This window comes from Eleutherodactylus coqui, chromosome 9, assembly GCF_035609145.1.
Source record: "Eleutherodactylus coqui strain aEleCoq1 chromosome 9, aEleCoq1.hap1, whole genome shotgun sequence".
Taxonomy (NCBI): domain Eukaryota; kingdom Metazoa; phylum Chordata; class Amphibia; order Anura; family Eleutherodactylidae; genus Eleutherodactylus; species Eleutherodactylus coqui.
In genome coordinates this window covers 9,889,754-9,907,175 of record NC_089845.1, presented here as the reverse complement: position 1 = coordinate 9,907,175, position 17,422 = coordinate 9,889,754, and the positions used below count along the sequence as shown (strand labels likewise).

The window sequence follows — 17,422 nt, the reverse complement described above, 5'->3', positions numbered from 1 at the left end:
CTCAACTCTATGTGTATATACTGAGGAGAATCTAATGGTCCGCTATGTGTATATACTGGAGGAGAATCTACCTCACTTCTGTGTCTATATACTGAGGAGAATCTACATCACCTCTGTGTGTATATACTGAGGAGAATCTACCTTACCTCTATGTGTATATACTGAGGAGAATCTACCTCACCTCTATGTGTATATACTGAGGAGAATCTGCCTCACCTCTGTGTGTATATACTAAGTAGAATCTACCTGCCCTTTATCTCTATATACTCAGAGGAGAATCTACCTCACCTCTATGTGTATATATTGAGGAGACTCTACCTCACCTCTAAGTGTATATACTGAGGAGAATCTACCTCACCTCTGTGTATATACTGAGGAGAATCTACCTCACCTCTGTGTATATACTGAGGAGAATCTACCTCACCTCTGTGTATATACTGAGGAGAATCTACCTCACCTCTGTGTATATACTGAGGAGAATCTACCTCACCTCTGTGTATATACTGAGGAGAATCTACCTCACCTCTGTGTATATACTGAGGAGAATCTACCTCACCTCTGTGTATATACTGAGGAGAATCTACCTCACCTCTGTGTATATACTGAGGAGAATCTACCTCACCTCTATGTGCATATACTGAGGAGAATCTACCTCACCTCTATGTGTATATACTGAGGAGAATCTACCTGACCTCTGTGTGTATATACTGAGGAGAATCTATCTCACCTCTGTGTATATACTGAGGAGAATCTACCTCCCCTCTATGTGTATATACTGAGGAGACTCTACCTCACCTCTATGTGTATATACTGAGGAGTATCTACCTCCCCTCTATGTATAATTACTGAGGAGAATCTACCTCCCCTCTATCTCTATATACTCAGAAGAAACGACCTCACCTTTATGTGTATATACTGAGGAGAATCTACCTCACCTCTGTGTATATACTGAGGAGAATCTACCTCACCTCTGTGTATATACTGAGGAGAATCTACCTCACCTCTGTGTATATACTGAGGAGAATCTACCTCACCTCTATGTGCATACACTGAGGAGAATCTACCTGCCCTCTATGTGTATATACTGAGGAGAATCTACCTCACTTCTATGGGCATATACTGAGGAGAATCTACCTCACTTCTATGTGCATATACTGAGGAGAATCTACCTCACCTCTATGTGTATATACTGAGAAGAATGTACCTCATTTCTAAGTGTATATACTGGGTAGAATCTACCTCACTTCTAAGTGTATATACTGAGGAGAATCTACCTTACCTCTATGTGTATATACTGAGGAGAATCTACCTCACCTCTGTGTATATACTGAGGAGAATCTACCTCACCTCTATGTGTATATACTGAGGAGAATCTACCTCACCTCTGTGTGTATATAATGAGGAGAATCTACCTCACCTCTATGTGTATATACTGAGGAGAATCTACCTCACCTCTATATGTATATACTGAGGAGAATCTACTTCACCTCTCTGTGTATATACTGAGGAGAATCTACTTCACCTCTCTGTGTATATACTGAGGAGAATCTACCTCACCTCTATATGTATATACTGAGGAGAATATACCTCCCCTCTATATGTATATACTGAGGAGAATCTACCTCACCTCTATATGTATATACTGAGGAGAATATACCCCACCTCTATGTGTATATACTGAGGAGAATCTACCTCACCTCTGTGTGTATATACTGAGGAGAATCTACCTCACCTCTATGTGTATATACTGAGGAGAATCTACCTCACCTCTATGTGTATATACTCAGGAGAATCTACCTCACTTCTAAGTGTATATACTGAGGAGAATCTACCTTACCTCTATGTGTATATACTGAGGAGAATCTACCTCACCTCTGTGTATATACTGAGGAGAATCTACCTCACCTCTATGTGTATATACTGAGGAGAATCTACCTCACCTCTGTGTGTATATAATGAGGAGAATCTACCTCACCTCTATGTGTATATACTGAGGAGAATCTACCTCACCTCTATATGTATATACTGAGGAGAATCTACTTCACCTCTCTGTGTATATACTGAGGAGAATCTACTTCACCTCTCTGTGTATATACTGAGGAGAATCTACCTCACCTCTATATGTATATACTGAGGAGAATATACCTCCCCTCTATATGTATATACTGAGGAGAATCTACCTCACCTCTATATGTATATACTGAGGAGAATATACCCCACCTCTATGTGTATATACTGAGGAGAATCTACCTCACCTCTGTGTGTATATAATGAGGAGAATCTACCTCACCTTTATGTGTATGTAAAGAGGTGTCTTACATTTAGGTATTAAAGGTTGACCCTGCAGCCTGAGGAGAATCTAATGCTCCTCTATGTGTATACAGGTTTTATTCCTCAGTGACTCTGAAGTAACAACGACATCATAAAATTTTCCGTGCAAACAACAGGCAAATACCTGGACCAAATTAACTTGGGACGAAGGCGGGTATATTAGCTAGTATACAAGAAAGCTTATAGAAATTTTCTTTAATACAAGCAATAATAATGTATATGAGTTTTACTTAGGAATCATTGGGGACTGGGGTAACAATAGAAAAAGTAGTCGAGAATCCATGCAGGCTTCAAAATTCAAATAGAAGATGAATATTAATAGTAAGAATAAATTTAGATCCATATATTAAGAGTTAGGGCTCCTACCCACTTGCGTTTTTTTAACACGAATGTTAACGGAACTTTCTAATGTTAAAAACGCATCGCAAGTTTGCGCTTTGCGATTTTTGTGTGATGCGTTTTTAACATTAAGGCCTCATGTCCACGGGGAAAATCAGATCCGCTGCAGATTCTCCATGTAGAATCTGCAACGTTTCCCTCCTGCCCCGCGGACATGACCGCTGAAAATAAGAATTTATAAGAATTTACCTATCCGTAGCGGGCGGGGAAGCTCTGCTCTTCCTCACGGCCGGATCTTCTTTTTCGGCCGGCGGATGAATTCCTCACGCCGGCGGCACGTCGTCGACGTGCCGCGCGCATGCGCCGGGCACATCCGCCGAGCCGAAGCAAGGGAGATGCGGCCGTGAGGAAGAGAAGACCTTCCCGGCCCGCTGCGGGTGAGTAAATTCTTTTAAATTCCTATTTTAGGTCTCCCGCGGATCCGGACGGCTTCCATAGGCTTCAATAGAAGCCCGCGGGAGCCGTCCCCGCGGGAGACCCGCATGAAAATGGAGCATGGTCCAGATTTTTTCATGCTCCATTTTTTTAAAAATCACTTTTAGTGACGATCCGCGGGTATTTATCTACCCGCGGGTGGTCAATGCATCCCTATGGTGTGCGGATCCGCGCGCGGGAGAAGAGTTAAAATCCGCTGCGGATTTTAATTCTTATTTTCCCCGTGGACATGAGGCCTCAAAGTCCCATTGACATTCGCATTAAAAAAAATGCAGCGTTAACGCAGCATTAAAAAAAATGCAAGTGGGTGCGAGCCCTTATGTGGATAATATATTACAGTGAAGACCTGGGGCACACGTATAGTTAATCAATGGCTGCCAATAGAATATCTGTTCTAACCGCATGAATTTTGTCGTATGGCATTATAGTAGGTGGGCAGTTTCTCTCTGGATGCTATATGGATTCTCGTGGCCATACATATATGCTGAGTAAGCTGGGTTTTTGACTTGAGGCTAACTGGCACCTAGAACAAAAGCAGTAGGGGATCTGGGTACCGAACTCCTGAAGAGACACTTAAAGAAGTTAGTGAATCCAGGACCAGAGCCTCATAACCACTGGGCATTTCCATCAGATGTGAAGAGTTCTCCCTATATCCTGAAGCAGTAATGCAAACATTGGGGAACTAGGTGTGTTCTATGGAGAATCTTTATTGAGCTTTTCATAAGGTGAGACATGGTGACTCCCTTTTGAGATAATGGTACAACAGTGATGCCATCTTTCCAAGGACAATTCAACTAGTAGGTCTGGTTCCTATCGCCGTAAATTTAAGTTTAACCCCCAAGGGAGTTTGATGTAAAATATTATAAATTAGGGAAATAAATACCTTTTGTAGTTTAGGCAGCGAAGGTGGGAGAGATAAAGAGTGTAGGAAATGCAAAATTCTGTTTCCTGTTCAGGAGGGTTAAATTTAGGCACAAATTGTAACATACATAGTTTATATCTACTGCAGAATAGTTAGTTGGTTGGAGTGCATCAATCAAAAGGAAAACAGATCCAAGCTCGGAGGGAATCTAGGATTAGGGATGATGACAGGGAGCATTGGGGGGCCTAGAGGATAGTCTATATTTAAATATAGTGTTCCTCTAGAGGAGTAATGAGTAGAAGTCAAGTGGACTAAGTGTAAATAAGTTTGGAATCAGGGGCTCAAGAGGCCAGGTCAGGAAAGTTAGGGGTGGTGAAGCAAGTCTGTTTTTTCCAAGTTCCACCCATAAACGTGCTGCATGACTCCCAGAGATCGATGACCAATGTGCTATCTTCGTGTATTTAATTGAGTTAGGTCCTGAGAGACCTTCTCGTTTTTTTTTGTTTTTTTTTATAGTACATGGTAGTATTTTTATTCTGGGTTGTTTATGAGCCCACAATAAAAGAAGAAATTATACATTAAAAGTCCTCTATAACAGGTATACGAAGTGGTACAGGGAGGCATCCAAAAATGCGGTAACGTCACTAGAGATGAGCGAGCGTACTCGGTAAAGACAGATACTCGAGCGAGCATTGTCCTTACTGAGTACCTGCCTGCTTGCCTGCAAAGATTCGGGTGCCGGCAGGGGTGAGCGGTGAGTTGTGGGGGGGGGGGGGGGAGAGAGAGTTCTTCCCCCTGCTCTCCCCCGCCAGCGAGGGGAGAGCGGGGGGAAGAATTCTCTCTCTCCCCCCCACAACCCACCGCTCACCCCTTCCGGCACCCAAATCTTTGCGGGCGAGCAGGCATGTACTCGGTAAGGGCGATACTTGCTCATGTCTCTGTCCTTACCAAGTACGCTCGCTCATCTCTAAACGTCACCATCTTTATGGTTCTGATCCTACCTAACCAGGATAGAAGAGGGCTATTGCATTTCATTAAACCAGGTGATTAATTAAGGGGGGCAGTTTCATTTATATAGGGAATGTAAAGTGGTTAAGTTCACACCCAGGTATGATATGTATTGTGGTTTATGTTGGAAAGTGAGGTTAATTAATTTCACTAAAGAGGTTGGACAATCAATTAATGAGATTTTAGACTTATCAAAATTTACCCTAAGACCAGAAAGAGTAGCCCGGGCATCCTGTGTTGACATAAAGTTTGGTAATGAAATTAGGGATTGCGAGAGGGTCAACAATAAGACGTCAGCCAAAAAGAATTCTTACTTTATATTCAGTGTGATAAAGTTGCACCCCTTTTATATTGGGATTGATGCTAATAGCCATAGCAAGGGGCTCAATGGCAAGTGAAAAAAGGGCAGCCCTGTGTAGTACCCCACCTAATAGGTATTGGAGGTACAATGAAAGCAGAGAGAAAAGGCCATCTGATCCCAAAATATTCCAAACTGTAGAACAGGAGAGAATATCAAGGGCATTCTCTATATCTAGGGCTGAGAGTCGTGGGAACTACAAAAGTAATGATATTTAATATTACATTACAGGGGGCTTGTCTGAAGGCAATAAATCCAACTTGATCCTTGTGAATGAGAGATGTGAGGAAGCGGTTCACTGAAGAAGCGGCCATAAATAATTTGTAATCAGGATTTAATAGAGAGATGGATAATTTTTTGTTTTGTATAAATAATCCTTATTATTATAAATGTCAGATGAGAATCCAGAAATTTCCTGTGGTGGAGCCTCAGCCTTCATAAGGGTTGGGGACATATTATTTAGGGATGGAGCAGTAAATCTTTAAACTTTTTACAGTATGGTGTTGTAAATCCATCAGGGCCTTTAGGCTTTTCCAAGTTTTTTAGAACTTTAGAAGATTTTTAATAGCTAGAAAAATTTCTTTGGAGGAAATATCAGAGTTTAAAAAGTTGCTTTGAGAATCAGTAAGAGTTGGAATAGGTAGAGAATTTAGGCCCAAGAACTGAGACCGTACGGTCACGGGCCTTATATAGATTCTGGTAGTGGTTCTATATATTTAATTCTAGGTTAGATGTTGTAACTCCCTGAGGAGTATGAATTTGAAAAACCCCATTGACCCATCTATCTCTATCTTGGAGTTTAGTTGGCAAAAGACGGTCTGGCTGGTTGGAAAGTCTATGGCCGGCTGCACACGGCCGTGACGGGCTCCGCTGCGGAACATTCCGCGGCGAAGCCCGTCAGGGCTCCCCCCAGAGACCCCATACTTACCAGCGGATCCCGCGTCCTCGCTCCCGCATGACGCTTCCCCGCCCACCGCCGCCGCGTCATGTGACGCGGCAGCGGTAGGCGGGGAAGCGTTTTCACGTTATCTTCCGCTGTGCTACAGCGGGAGATAGCGTGAACGGACGGCTTCCATTGACTGCAATGGAAGCCGTCTGCGCGTACACACGCGGCAAACAGAGCATGCCGCGGGTGAGGACAGGAGATTTCAAGGAGATTTAATTCCGCACTGTGTGCCCTGAGCTATTAGGTTCAATAGAACCTAATAGCTGCGGGCAACGCAGCGGATTTTCGCCGCGAATTACGCGGCGGAAATCCGTTCATGGGAAGGAGGCCTAAATGTATAGATAAACACTTCCAGTCATGTACTGTACAGAGACACCACGACTGGAAGTGTTTTATCTATATATTACTGTAAATAAGTGATTTTATGCTTGAAAAAGGCGCATTTAGAGCCGAAACGCATTACCTTTTATTTTTCTTGTTCTTATTGAATAAACCTAAATACCGAAGTACTCTTGGCTCCATGTGTTATGTGAGATACGGGATGTAGCTGTAGCTTATACTATTTAAGGAAAGAAGCAGGATATGTCATGTAGCTGCTTTACAAATTTCATCAGGAGTCTTGGTCCAGTTTGAGGGGGCTCTGGTAAAGTGGGCCCTAATGGAAGAGAAAGATTCTTGCTTTCATATGCCACATTAGCGACCGATCGTTGACTTCTTGGTCAGGGACATCATTATTACGTCCTTGAGCCTGCACTAGCAGATTCTCAGAAATTCTCAATTCATTGATAGTGTCAAGTTATTGCAAGAGACTTCTAACTTCTAGACCATGAAAACACTCTTCCTTGAAGGTTTCGGATTGTCACAAAAGGATGGAAGGATATGTTTATGAAATCCAGAGACAACTTTAGGAAGAAAGGTTAGAATCATAGAATCCTAGAATGGTAGAGTTGGACCTCCAGGGTCATCAGGTCCTCCAGGGTCATCTGGTACATTCTTCCACTTGGATGTGCAGCCATTTATGACCACTCTTTGAGTACGATCATTCAGCCAGTTGTGAATCCACCTAACAGTTACCTTGTCACTCCCATATTTGGTCATTTTTTCAATAAGTATGGTATGAGATACTTTGTCAAATGCTTTACTAAAGTCAAGATATACTATATCCACTGCATTTCCCTGATCAACGCAGTTGATGATTTTGTCATAGAAGGAAATTTGACTTGTCTGGCATGACTTGTTTGTTACAAACCCATGCTGGCTCTGGTTAATTACTCCATAGTTCTCCAAGTACTTGCATATATGCTGTTTAATAATTTTTTCACAGATCTTTCCCGGTATTGAAGTCAAGCTTACAGGCCTGTAGTTTCCTGGATCCACCTTCTTCTCTTTTTTGAACACTAGTTGCCCTTTTCCAATCTTCTGGGACTTCTCCTGTTCTCCAGGAATTTTCAAAGATTATGGCGAATGGTTCAGCAATCACCTCCGCTGCTTCCTTTAGTATCCTAGGATGTCATTCATCTGGACCTTGAGTTTTGAATTCATTAAAGTTAGCTAAGTGTTCCCTCACCACCTCTCTGCTTACAGATAGCCTGCATTCTCTTATTCCCCCAATAGCACAGGGAAGATCAGTTGATGTTCCATCTACTTTCTGAGAGAAAAGAGATACAAAATAGAAATTTAAAGTTCGTCCTTCTCAACATCATTCTTAACCAATTCACCATTTTCATCTTGTAAGCATCCAATAGCATCTTTGACTTTTCTTTTAACATACCCCCCAAATAATTTTTTATTGCTTTTGGCCTCTGTTGCAAGTCTCAATTCATTATTAGCTTTTCTGACACTTGCCCTACAGTTTCTGCAGACCGCATTATATTCTTTTTTAGATATTCCCCCTCTTTACATTTGATAAACATATTTTATGCTCTGAGGCTTGAATCTCTGTGGAGATAAAGGTTTGCATTTTCAACATGTGTACAAGTTCTGTGTTCATCCATCCTGGTCTCTTTAAATGCTTCCCATTCTTCCTTCTTTTAGGGATTAGTAACGATTGTGCTTTGAGAATCCTATTTCACAATATTTTCCAACCTCATTGGACATTTCTGTCCACGTTCCAGGATGGCAAAGTTCTCATGACAACCCTATCTTCAAGGAAGGTAGAATAAGGGAGAAAAGCCAATGGGGTCACAGAGTTCCAGGCTCTATGTGCAGAAGTGATGACCAGGAGAAAGGCCACGTCAAGACAGATTCATTTTAGAGAAAGAGCTTTAAAAGCTACAAAGGGAAAGACAGTGCCCAGTTAAAGATAAGAACTTTGTTCTTATTACCACACTCTAATGGCTGTTACACAGCACCAATGCCTGGAAGACTGATGCCAGTTCTTTGCAATTTGACAAGGTTGGAGTCATTTGATCTCTGCAGTGTTCTTGGAGATAACAGTATTTTCTGGGCGGGCTCCCCAGCGACATGCATTGACATCTGTGGTGATGCATGGTGAACAGGCTCAGAGACAAGTAAACTCTCTTTGAGAGGTTGGTCAGATTGTACCACCAAAGGAGCAATATTCTAGCAGAGATTTGGTGGTCCAGAGTTGTCGTGTTCCCGTTCCATTTCTGGAGGTTGAGCCAATGCAGGGCTCGAGTTCTTACTATGCTCATTTGCTAGCTAAATGTGATTGTTCCCAGCCAGAGAAACCAAGTAATCTTGTAGATATGATAACTTTTAATGGATAACAAAAATACATGATGTTACAGCGAGCTTCCAAACCTCTTGGGGTTCTTCTTCAGGCTAAAATGAAATAGATCCAAAGAGGCATGCATATTTATACACACTTATGACACACATACTTATGAAAAAGGCACAGACATGGATGTGATTGGTTTGTACTTAAAGCAGTACTGCAACAGAAACAAACATATTTAACTAGACATTGATAAGGAAGTGAAAGTTTTATGGTCCCTGAATTCCTGAATTACTGTTGGGGGGTCTCCAGGCCAGCAGTCTTATCTGTGCTATACATGTCTCATACCTCCCATTTACACATAAATCCTCGTGATTAATTTAATCCTCCATTGAAAGTGTCAAAAGTTGTAAGAAGAATTTGGGAATATAGACAAGTAATTCTGTCTTTCTCTGTTTAATTGTATGGTAATGAGAACTCATCCTGGCCCTCAATTTTTGTCCTGTTTCTCCAACATAAAGGGCCCTAACAGGACATTTACTGCATCAGATCAGGTACAGAACAACAGACATGGAACACGTGAATGTCCCCGGGATCCTATAGTCCTGCTGTGTGTTGGGGTTATGTATCATGTCCGCAGTCAGTATATGTGAGCAGGTCTTACAGCTCCTTATATTACAGGGATATGTTGCTTTTTGTTTCTTTCTCTCTCTCCCTCTCTTTCTATCTCTCTCTACCGCATCTCTTTCTCTCTCACCTCTCTCTCTCTCATATGTACAACATTAGCGGTACAAATAGAGACCATACCTGTTGGATGAAACTGTATAAACTCCATGTCTTGACAGGGTAGCCCAGCTCGGGTCACCATGGCGTTGCCATCACCAGTGCATGTGTGTGCAGAGGTGCAGCTAAAGTAAGCTCGACCATATCCCCTAGGAGGCAAAAGATTAAGTCATCTAAAGTAACAGGAATTATGTTTACATTTTATGCCCACCCCCTTTAATTCATACAAAGTCTACCTCATCAGCAAGCCTCAGGAAGTGGCCATTACCTGATCAAGAAGGGGGTATAAGCGGGCTACATGGTTTTGGTATGTCACTTTAACAGAGCTAGAGAGATAAGCATGGAAACAAAGTGCCACACAAGCAGAACAGAGATGACGATGAACCCAACAGAGGACAACCTGCTTGATGCAAATAAAAGCTACTAGTCTGTAAGCAGTAGACCGTGTGCATCAGAAGAGGGCAGGATCAGGCAGATCTACACCTCCTTCAACAGCTACCACTAGAGGTCATTATTCAAGACAGTTTTCTTAATGGGTTTTGTCATTAGAAAAAAATAAATAAATACTTACCTATTCCTCCCCATCAGTCTTCTTACTGCATCTTCTCCCCAACGATCTTCTCCTGCCTCCTGCAGTCCCCCGGGTCACCTCCCCTCCAGACAGGCAGATCCTCCACTTCCTGTTATGTAGTGTAGCGTACATTGCCGGCATTCTCCATCCTGCAGGTCAATGTACTAGTGACATAACATTCACTGCCTAGCAGTAAATGCGGAGCTATTGCCGAGACTGTGCATGAGTGCTGTTGTACCGCAAGTGTTCATATACTATTGCCGCGAAACAGCGCACATGCTCAGTCGTGGCAATAGCCTGGCATAGGTTTCAGCATTCCCTGCTAGACAGAGAACGCTATGTCACTAGTGTCATAGTGTACATTGACCTGCAGGAAGAAGACTGCCAAGAATGTACGGAACATCACAGGAAGAAGAGGATCCAGCCGGCTGGAGGTGAGGTGACCCGGGGGACTGGAGGAGCCAGGAGAAGGTTGGTGAGGTGAAGATCTGGTAAGAAGACAGGGAGGAATCGGTAAGTACTGTTTTTTTTTTCTAATGACAAAACCCTTTTGAAATAATATTCTCATTTTCTCCTATGAGTAAGGAACCAGCGCCTGCCCAACTGCAGGGTAAAATACAGTCCCACAGATGTTGCAACGGGTCCTCTAGATCCTCCATATTAGTAGACTGCTGAAGTTGGTATTCCAGCGGGTTCAATTAAATGCTCGATCTGGCGACCAGGCAGGAAGTGTGACAGTATTATGGGGGCTCGTATGACCCCCTTGTGTGTGCGGCCGAGCATTATCCTGCTGCCTCTTGGAAGCCGCCATGAGAGGAACACATGTGGCTGCAGAATGCCCTGAACATATCGCTGAGCGGTCATTGTCCCTCGTACCACTACTAGGGGGGACCGACTGTCGTATGCGGTGGCCCCCAGACCATCATACCAGCAGGGGACAGCGTGCCACTCCACAGCAAAGGCAGGATTGAGGCGCTCACCCCAAGGTCTCCAGACATGAACACGATTGCTGCCGGTTCCCAAATAAAACCTGGAATCTTCACTAAAGATGATACAATTCCAGTCCATAGAAGTTCAGGTTTCTTGTTCACAACACAAACGAATACAAGGGTGTTGATGGCAGGACAATAATTGGTGCCATGACAGCAAATTTCCTTCTGCTCAGCACCTGGAAATGGTTTGGGCAGCGACAGAGCTCTATAATGAAGATACCACTTGTGCCTGGACGGTGGACAATGAAACTGTTGGAGCTGCTTATGTTTGCCAGCGGGTCATACGATTCTATTGGTGGTCAGTTTGGGGCATCTGGAGCCTCCTCGCCATTTGGGCATGCACCCACGTAACTACTGCTCCCAACACCGACTAACGGCTTGGTCAGAACAGCCTAGATGGCGGCGATTTGTCAAAATGACCATCCTGCATCTCTCATTCCAATAAAATATCTTTGAGTGCATTGAAGAGGCATGTCTATGAGTGAACGATCTCCTAACAAGAGTTACACAAGAGTACCCATTCAGAGCCTTCTCAAAGGCCACTGGCCGGTGAGGCTGCGATACAATATCTGGTGGTCCAAACCAGCCAACACTTTCAATTTCATTAAAATAAATTACCCTGTAGCTATAACTGTGTTCTTTGCCTTAAAACGGTGTATAGATCCATCTTCCATGCATAAAGCAGTAACACCACGGCATTCTCCATTTTCCATTAGGAGGTCCAAGGCAAAATATTCCACAAAATAGCTGGTGTCGTATCTGAGAGACTGAAGGAAAGACCCGATTATATCACTCGCCAACTTGTTTTCTTTCATCAGCTACAACAGACGGTGAGCGCTGGAGTCCTCTACGTGTGCATGCTCAAAAGCCCTGGGCTACATGGGCTACAAGAGACGACAGAAGTGCTTACAAACCCCTTCTGACATCTCCCAAGAATCCCGGCTGCCAGTCACGCACCAGACCTGCCGAACTGCAGTAGCCATGAACCCATGCAGTGCATTTTTTTAAAGAATAACTCTTTTAGAAATTGATGGTAGCAACAGTATACCTAAGGCCTCATGTCCACGGGCGGGTGGGTTCCATGGGCAGGGCCCCGTTGTGGAATCCCACCCTGCCCGCAGCATGAGGATGTTATTTACCAGTCTGGATGCGTGAGGGTCGTCCATCGTCTCCTCCGTGCATGTGGGTGTGCCTGCCGGCCAGCACGCGCCCCGTACATGCGCAGTGGAGATTTTTTTTTAAATTTCTCCTGCACTGCCGGAGTGACAGTTCTGGGTGTGCCGCAGATCGGACAGCTTCCATTGACTTAAATGGAAGCCGTCCCTGCGGGATCCACGACAAAGCGGAGCATGCTACGATTAGTTTTCTGTATCAGAAGGTCCAGAAAACAAACTCGCATGCTTTAATTAAGCTGCGGGCGCCCATGATTGTCTATGGGCAGCTTGAACTCTGGATCATCCGCTCAGGGGCCCCATGCGGATACCAGAATTCAAACTCGCCCATGGACATGAACCTTAAGGCTCGTAGTGATGTGAGTATTGATGCAACCGCTGTTTAAGAACGGTTTACAATACTATATACAATATCATCTATTTTTATGTAACTTTGGTTCATTTTTATCATTTATTTATTTGTATCCACCCACTTGTCCTTCTTTAAAGCTGCATCCAAACTGGTTTTCTTGTAGATTTCAGCAAGACGGTACTAAACCACCGACTGCGTCCATCACTACAGCTGAACGGGCGCTGAACTGGAAGTGGGAAATATGTGGGGCTCATGAAATGATAAATCCAGCACAGACGAGCGAGGAGCAGATGGAGTCCTCATCAGACAGGAGCGGGACAGGAACTCTCCCAAAACTCCAGGAGGGGGGATGCTACACAGCGGTAGACACGGCCCGACCGACTGCTGGGAGATCTACCACTGTAATCAGACCCAGAGGGCGCTCACAGGTAGCAGAGTTACTGCATATTTTCCACAGCTAGAAAAATCCACAACAAATCCCCTTGGGGAGGATTCGCAGAAGAAATCACAGCTTCAATTTAAATTACACTGAGGGGGTAAATTCCGCAGCAAACGAGCACCAAAAGATGCAGATTTTGATGTGGATTCCGGTGCGAATTTACTGCAGATTTTTTTCAGCTCTGAAAGATCAGCTACTAGTGAGCGCTACTCCATCCTCTCAGTATCGCCCCCCGCCATAGTAAAAGCATCTCCACTAGATAAATGCCCTATCTATGCCCCCCTCTGTGGTCTTATATTAATTTTGCGCCAAACGATGCGCTAGGGCTTATTTTCAGGGGATGTCTTATTTTGACAACAGTGGGTCTACCTAATCTGTGTGTCAGAGCCCGGCACTTCCAACCCTTATGGTTGCTCACAAAAGTGCTCAGACTTTTGTTGTTACCAGCATTTTTACTGCGTATTCTGAGCAGCCCGCGGCCGCCGATACAGGGTCAGGGTCACTTCCTGGTCACAGGAGTCAGAAATTCTGCTTCCACAATGTGATAGCTGTGATTTGGTTCTTTGAGAGCTGCATTGACTAGCTGACCAACGGACTGCGGGAGCCTCGCCATGGTAGGACCTGGACCGAGTCTGCTGGTTAAATGACTTGGCTGACCTGCATGAAAAGTGCTGTAAAATGCACCAAATGCATTCCTATTGACTTTATTAACTAACTAAGGCTTATTTTTGGGGTAAGGCTTATATTTCAAGCCTTCCCGAAAATCCTGAAAAATCATGCTGGGGCTTATTTTTGGGGAAACAGGGTAATAGTGCTCCCAGTAGCCCATATTAATAAAATGGTAAACCAGTGCCCCAGTGGGCATGCCTTTCCTCATCGCCCCGCCGAACAATGTTGTCACAAGATGTCTTGTTCACAGTAGTGTTGAGTCTGCGAGATGTTCCGGGTGCCGTATACAAAGGAAATCCTGACTATAGACTGGAGTAAGATGTCCTCTGCATACCTCTCCAGGCTCAGTACTACCGTCAGTCATTCCCAGAGGGCAGCTTCTAACGGAGGCCATTTGGAATTTGACGGTCCAGCTTCCTTGCTTGATATAATGGGAGCCCAGATGCATCCTCATTAGTGATTGTATACAGATATTTACAGACTAAAGCGGAGCTTCGGAGCGTTTCCCTTACCCTTCCATACAAAGTGTGCAGCAATGAATGTCCAGTCCTGTCTGCTACACAGCAGCAGCGATGAGCCTGGCCACCTTTACCAAACTTCAGGCTTTGCCCTCCGAAAGCACGCTGGTAGATCTTCCCCTGCTCGGTTCTGCTAAAAGGCATCCCGTAGTTTTCAAGCTGCCAGTAAAGGTATATAAACATGTTCTTTAAGTGGTCACTGTACCTTCAACAAACTCTGCATAAAGCTATAGCACAGGCAAATAGAACAAACTAGGGAATATAACTCATGAGAAAAATGTGTCATCTTATTAGGCTCCGCCCACAAACTGGTCACTCCTTCTGAATTCCCCACTAAGTCTGAAACTCACTGATTGATCAGGTTACAGCTGCCTGAAGAGCAGGAGAAGCAGAGCGGCTGTTATGCCCGTGTGATATGCAGTGACTCGCAGGCAATCAGTTCCATCGCCTTATACTGTTCCCATCACATTAGCATGCCAGAATTGTGAAGTACGCGAGTGTGAAAAAGAATGCAGCATATTCTATTTTGTTACGTACCTACGCAAGATACAGCCCATTGTTCTCTATGCACGCGTATATACAAGCGTCTAAGATGGAAAAATACCTCTGCAGCGCCACCCAGTGGATGGCAGCATTGCTTCAATTCAAAGTGACCTTATAACAAGTCATCAATGATAGAAATATAAAGCCAGAAGACCGTGCACAGACGGACTGTTTGGGGGTGACTGCCCCTCCTCAGCGTGCAGCAGGCTTCTGCTTTAGTCAGTGAGGGGCCTATGACGTGGGTCAGCAGCGGTGCCGGGTCTCCTTAAGGAGAGCCCCCAAAAAGGGTGTGGAGACACCTAGGGGGTGAGTGGGTCAGAGGATGGTATAGTCTCTCCCCAAGGAGAGCACCCAGAAGAGGTGTGGGGACACCTAAGAGATGAGTAAGGAGACTTATAAGGCATTGCTCCTCTGGGAAATGTACATTTTTGGGTGCTCTCATTAACCCCTTAAAGGGGTTGTCCTGCGCCGAAACGGCTTTTTTTTTTCAATAGGCCCCCCGTTCGGCGCAAGACAAACACAAGGGATGGGTTGAAAAAAAAAAAAGTTTAGTACTTACCCGAATCCCCGCTCTGCGGCGACTTCTTACTTACCTTACCAAGATGGCCGCCGGGATCTTCACCCACGATGCACCGCGGGTCTTCTCCCATGCTGCACCGTGGGCTCTGTGCGGTCCATTGCCGATTCCAGCCTCCTGATTGGCTGGAATCGGCACACGTGACGGGGCGGAGCTACGCGATGACGCGTAGAAGGGGGCGGAGCCAGAACGCCGCTTGTGCCAAGACCCAAGAGAAGGGAGAAGACCCTTCTGTGCAAGCGCGTCTAATCGGGAGATTGGACGCTGAAATTAGACGGCACCATGGAGACGGGGACGCCAGCAAGGGAGCAGGTAAGTGAATAACTTCTGTATGGCTCATAACTGGCCAACAAAATTGTAAAAAATTTTTGGTGCCAGAAATGTTACAACTGATTAAGTGTATATTTGGCCCATTATTTACGAATATGCAAACAGTTTCTCTCCATCAGCTATAGTTTCGGCGAATTCACATGGCCAGCCACGCCGTGTCACATCACCAATCTTATTAGTACATTTAGTTTGTCACAACCAGTAGGGAGGAACGGTTGTGTACATTTGTCGCCCAAGGTGTTGTGGGGTTTTATAGCTATACAATCGTTGTGTTCAGGAGTGTACCTAAAGGCTCAGGGGCCCGGGTGCAAAAGTTCAGCTTGGGCCCCTCCCTCCTTCCTAAATCATGCTGCATACAGCTGCAAAACAATAAATTGTTACATAGTCTACTTTGTTTTGTTCCTTGCATCACAATATTGTAGAAAGTAACACTAATTTGTACGGTATTTGTTTAATTATATCGATCATATGTGTAATATGGAATAGGGTAATAACATTCAGTAGGTGCCTATATCACAGAAACTAGAGCTGATAGGGGAAAATGGATGGCATATTTAAAATCAGCACACAAAATATAGCTTAGATCCGCTATCAAACGCTCTGCGCCAAAATATGTGTTGGCCAGTGTACGATGTATATTACAAAGTGCATTAATATGGCCATACAGAAGTGCTTACCCCCACTTGCTTTCTTGGGACAACCCCTTTAAGGACGCAACAATTTTTGGCTGATTTTTTTATTTTTCCGTCGACGCGGCCGTATAAGGGTTTGTTTTTTGCGTGGTGAGCTGTAGTTTTTATCGGCGCCATTTTTGGGTACATAGACTATATTGTAAAACTTTTAGCACTTTTTTATGATCGCAGGGAGAGAAAACGCATCAATTCTGCCATAGATTTTTATTTTTTTTTACAACGTTAATCATGCAGCATAAATGACACAATACATTTTTTTCTGCGGGCCGGTACTGTTACAACGATACCAAAATTTTTACATTTTTTTTAGGTTTTTCCACTTTTCTGCAATAAAAACCCATTTTTTGGAAAAAATTTTTTTCTAAATTCCTGCATTTAAAGCCCTGTAACTCTTTTATTTTTCCATGGGCGGAGCTCTGTGAGGGATGATTTTTTGCGCGACGAGCTGTAGTTTTTATTGGTACCATTTTGGGGTACATACGGCTTTTTGGATCACCTTTATTGCGTTTTTTGGGAGGCAAAATGCTAAAAATTAGCATTTTGCCTCACGTTTGATGCATTTTTTAAACGCATTTTTCGTGCAGGATAAACAGCGTGTTCAACTTATTGTACGTGTCGTTACGGACGTGACGATACCAAATATGGGGGATTTTTTTTAATGCAAAAATGAGAAGCCCAAAAAAGGTTTTGTTTTTTTTTACATTTTTATTTTTTGTATATTTTTATTATTTATTTATTTTTTTACACCATTTGTGTCCCTCTAGTGGA

At 43.9% G+C, this 17,422-nt stretch overlaps 1 protein-coding gene across 1 annotated transcript in view; it reads right to left on the bottom strand.

The window, feature by feature from the left end:
- SDHA (succinate dehydrogenase complex flavoprotein subunit A) overlaps positions 1-17,422 on the bottom strand; it is a 169,957-nt gene that overhangs the window by 69,359 nt on the left and 83,176 nt on the right. Inside the window, exons 5-7 of the mRNA XM_066579113.1 lie at positions 14,507-14,671; positions 11,981-12,129; positions 9,824-9,948 (exon numbers count right to left, since the gene is read on the bottom strand). Coding sequence (XP_066435210.1) covers positions 9,824-9,948; positions 11,981-12,129; positions 14,507-14,671 — 439 coding nt within the window. The remainder of the gene's footprint in view (positions 1-9,823; positions 9,949-11,980; positions 12,130-14,506; positions 14,672-17,422) is intronic.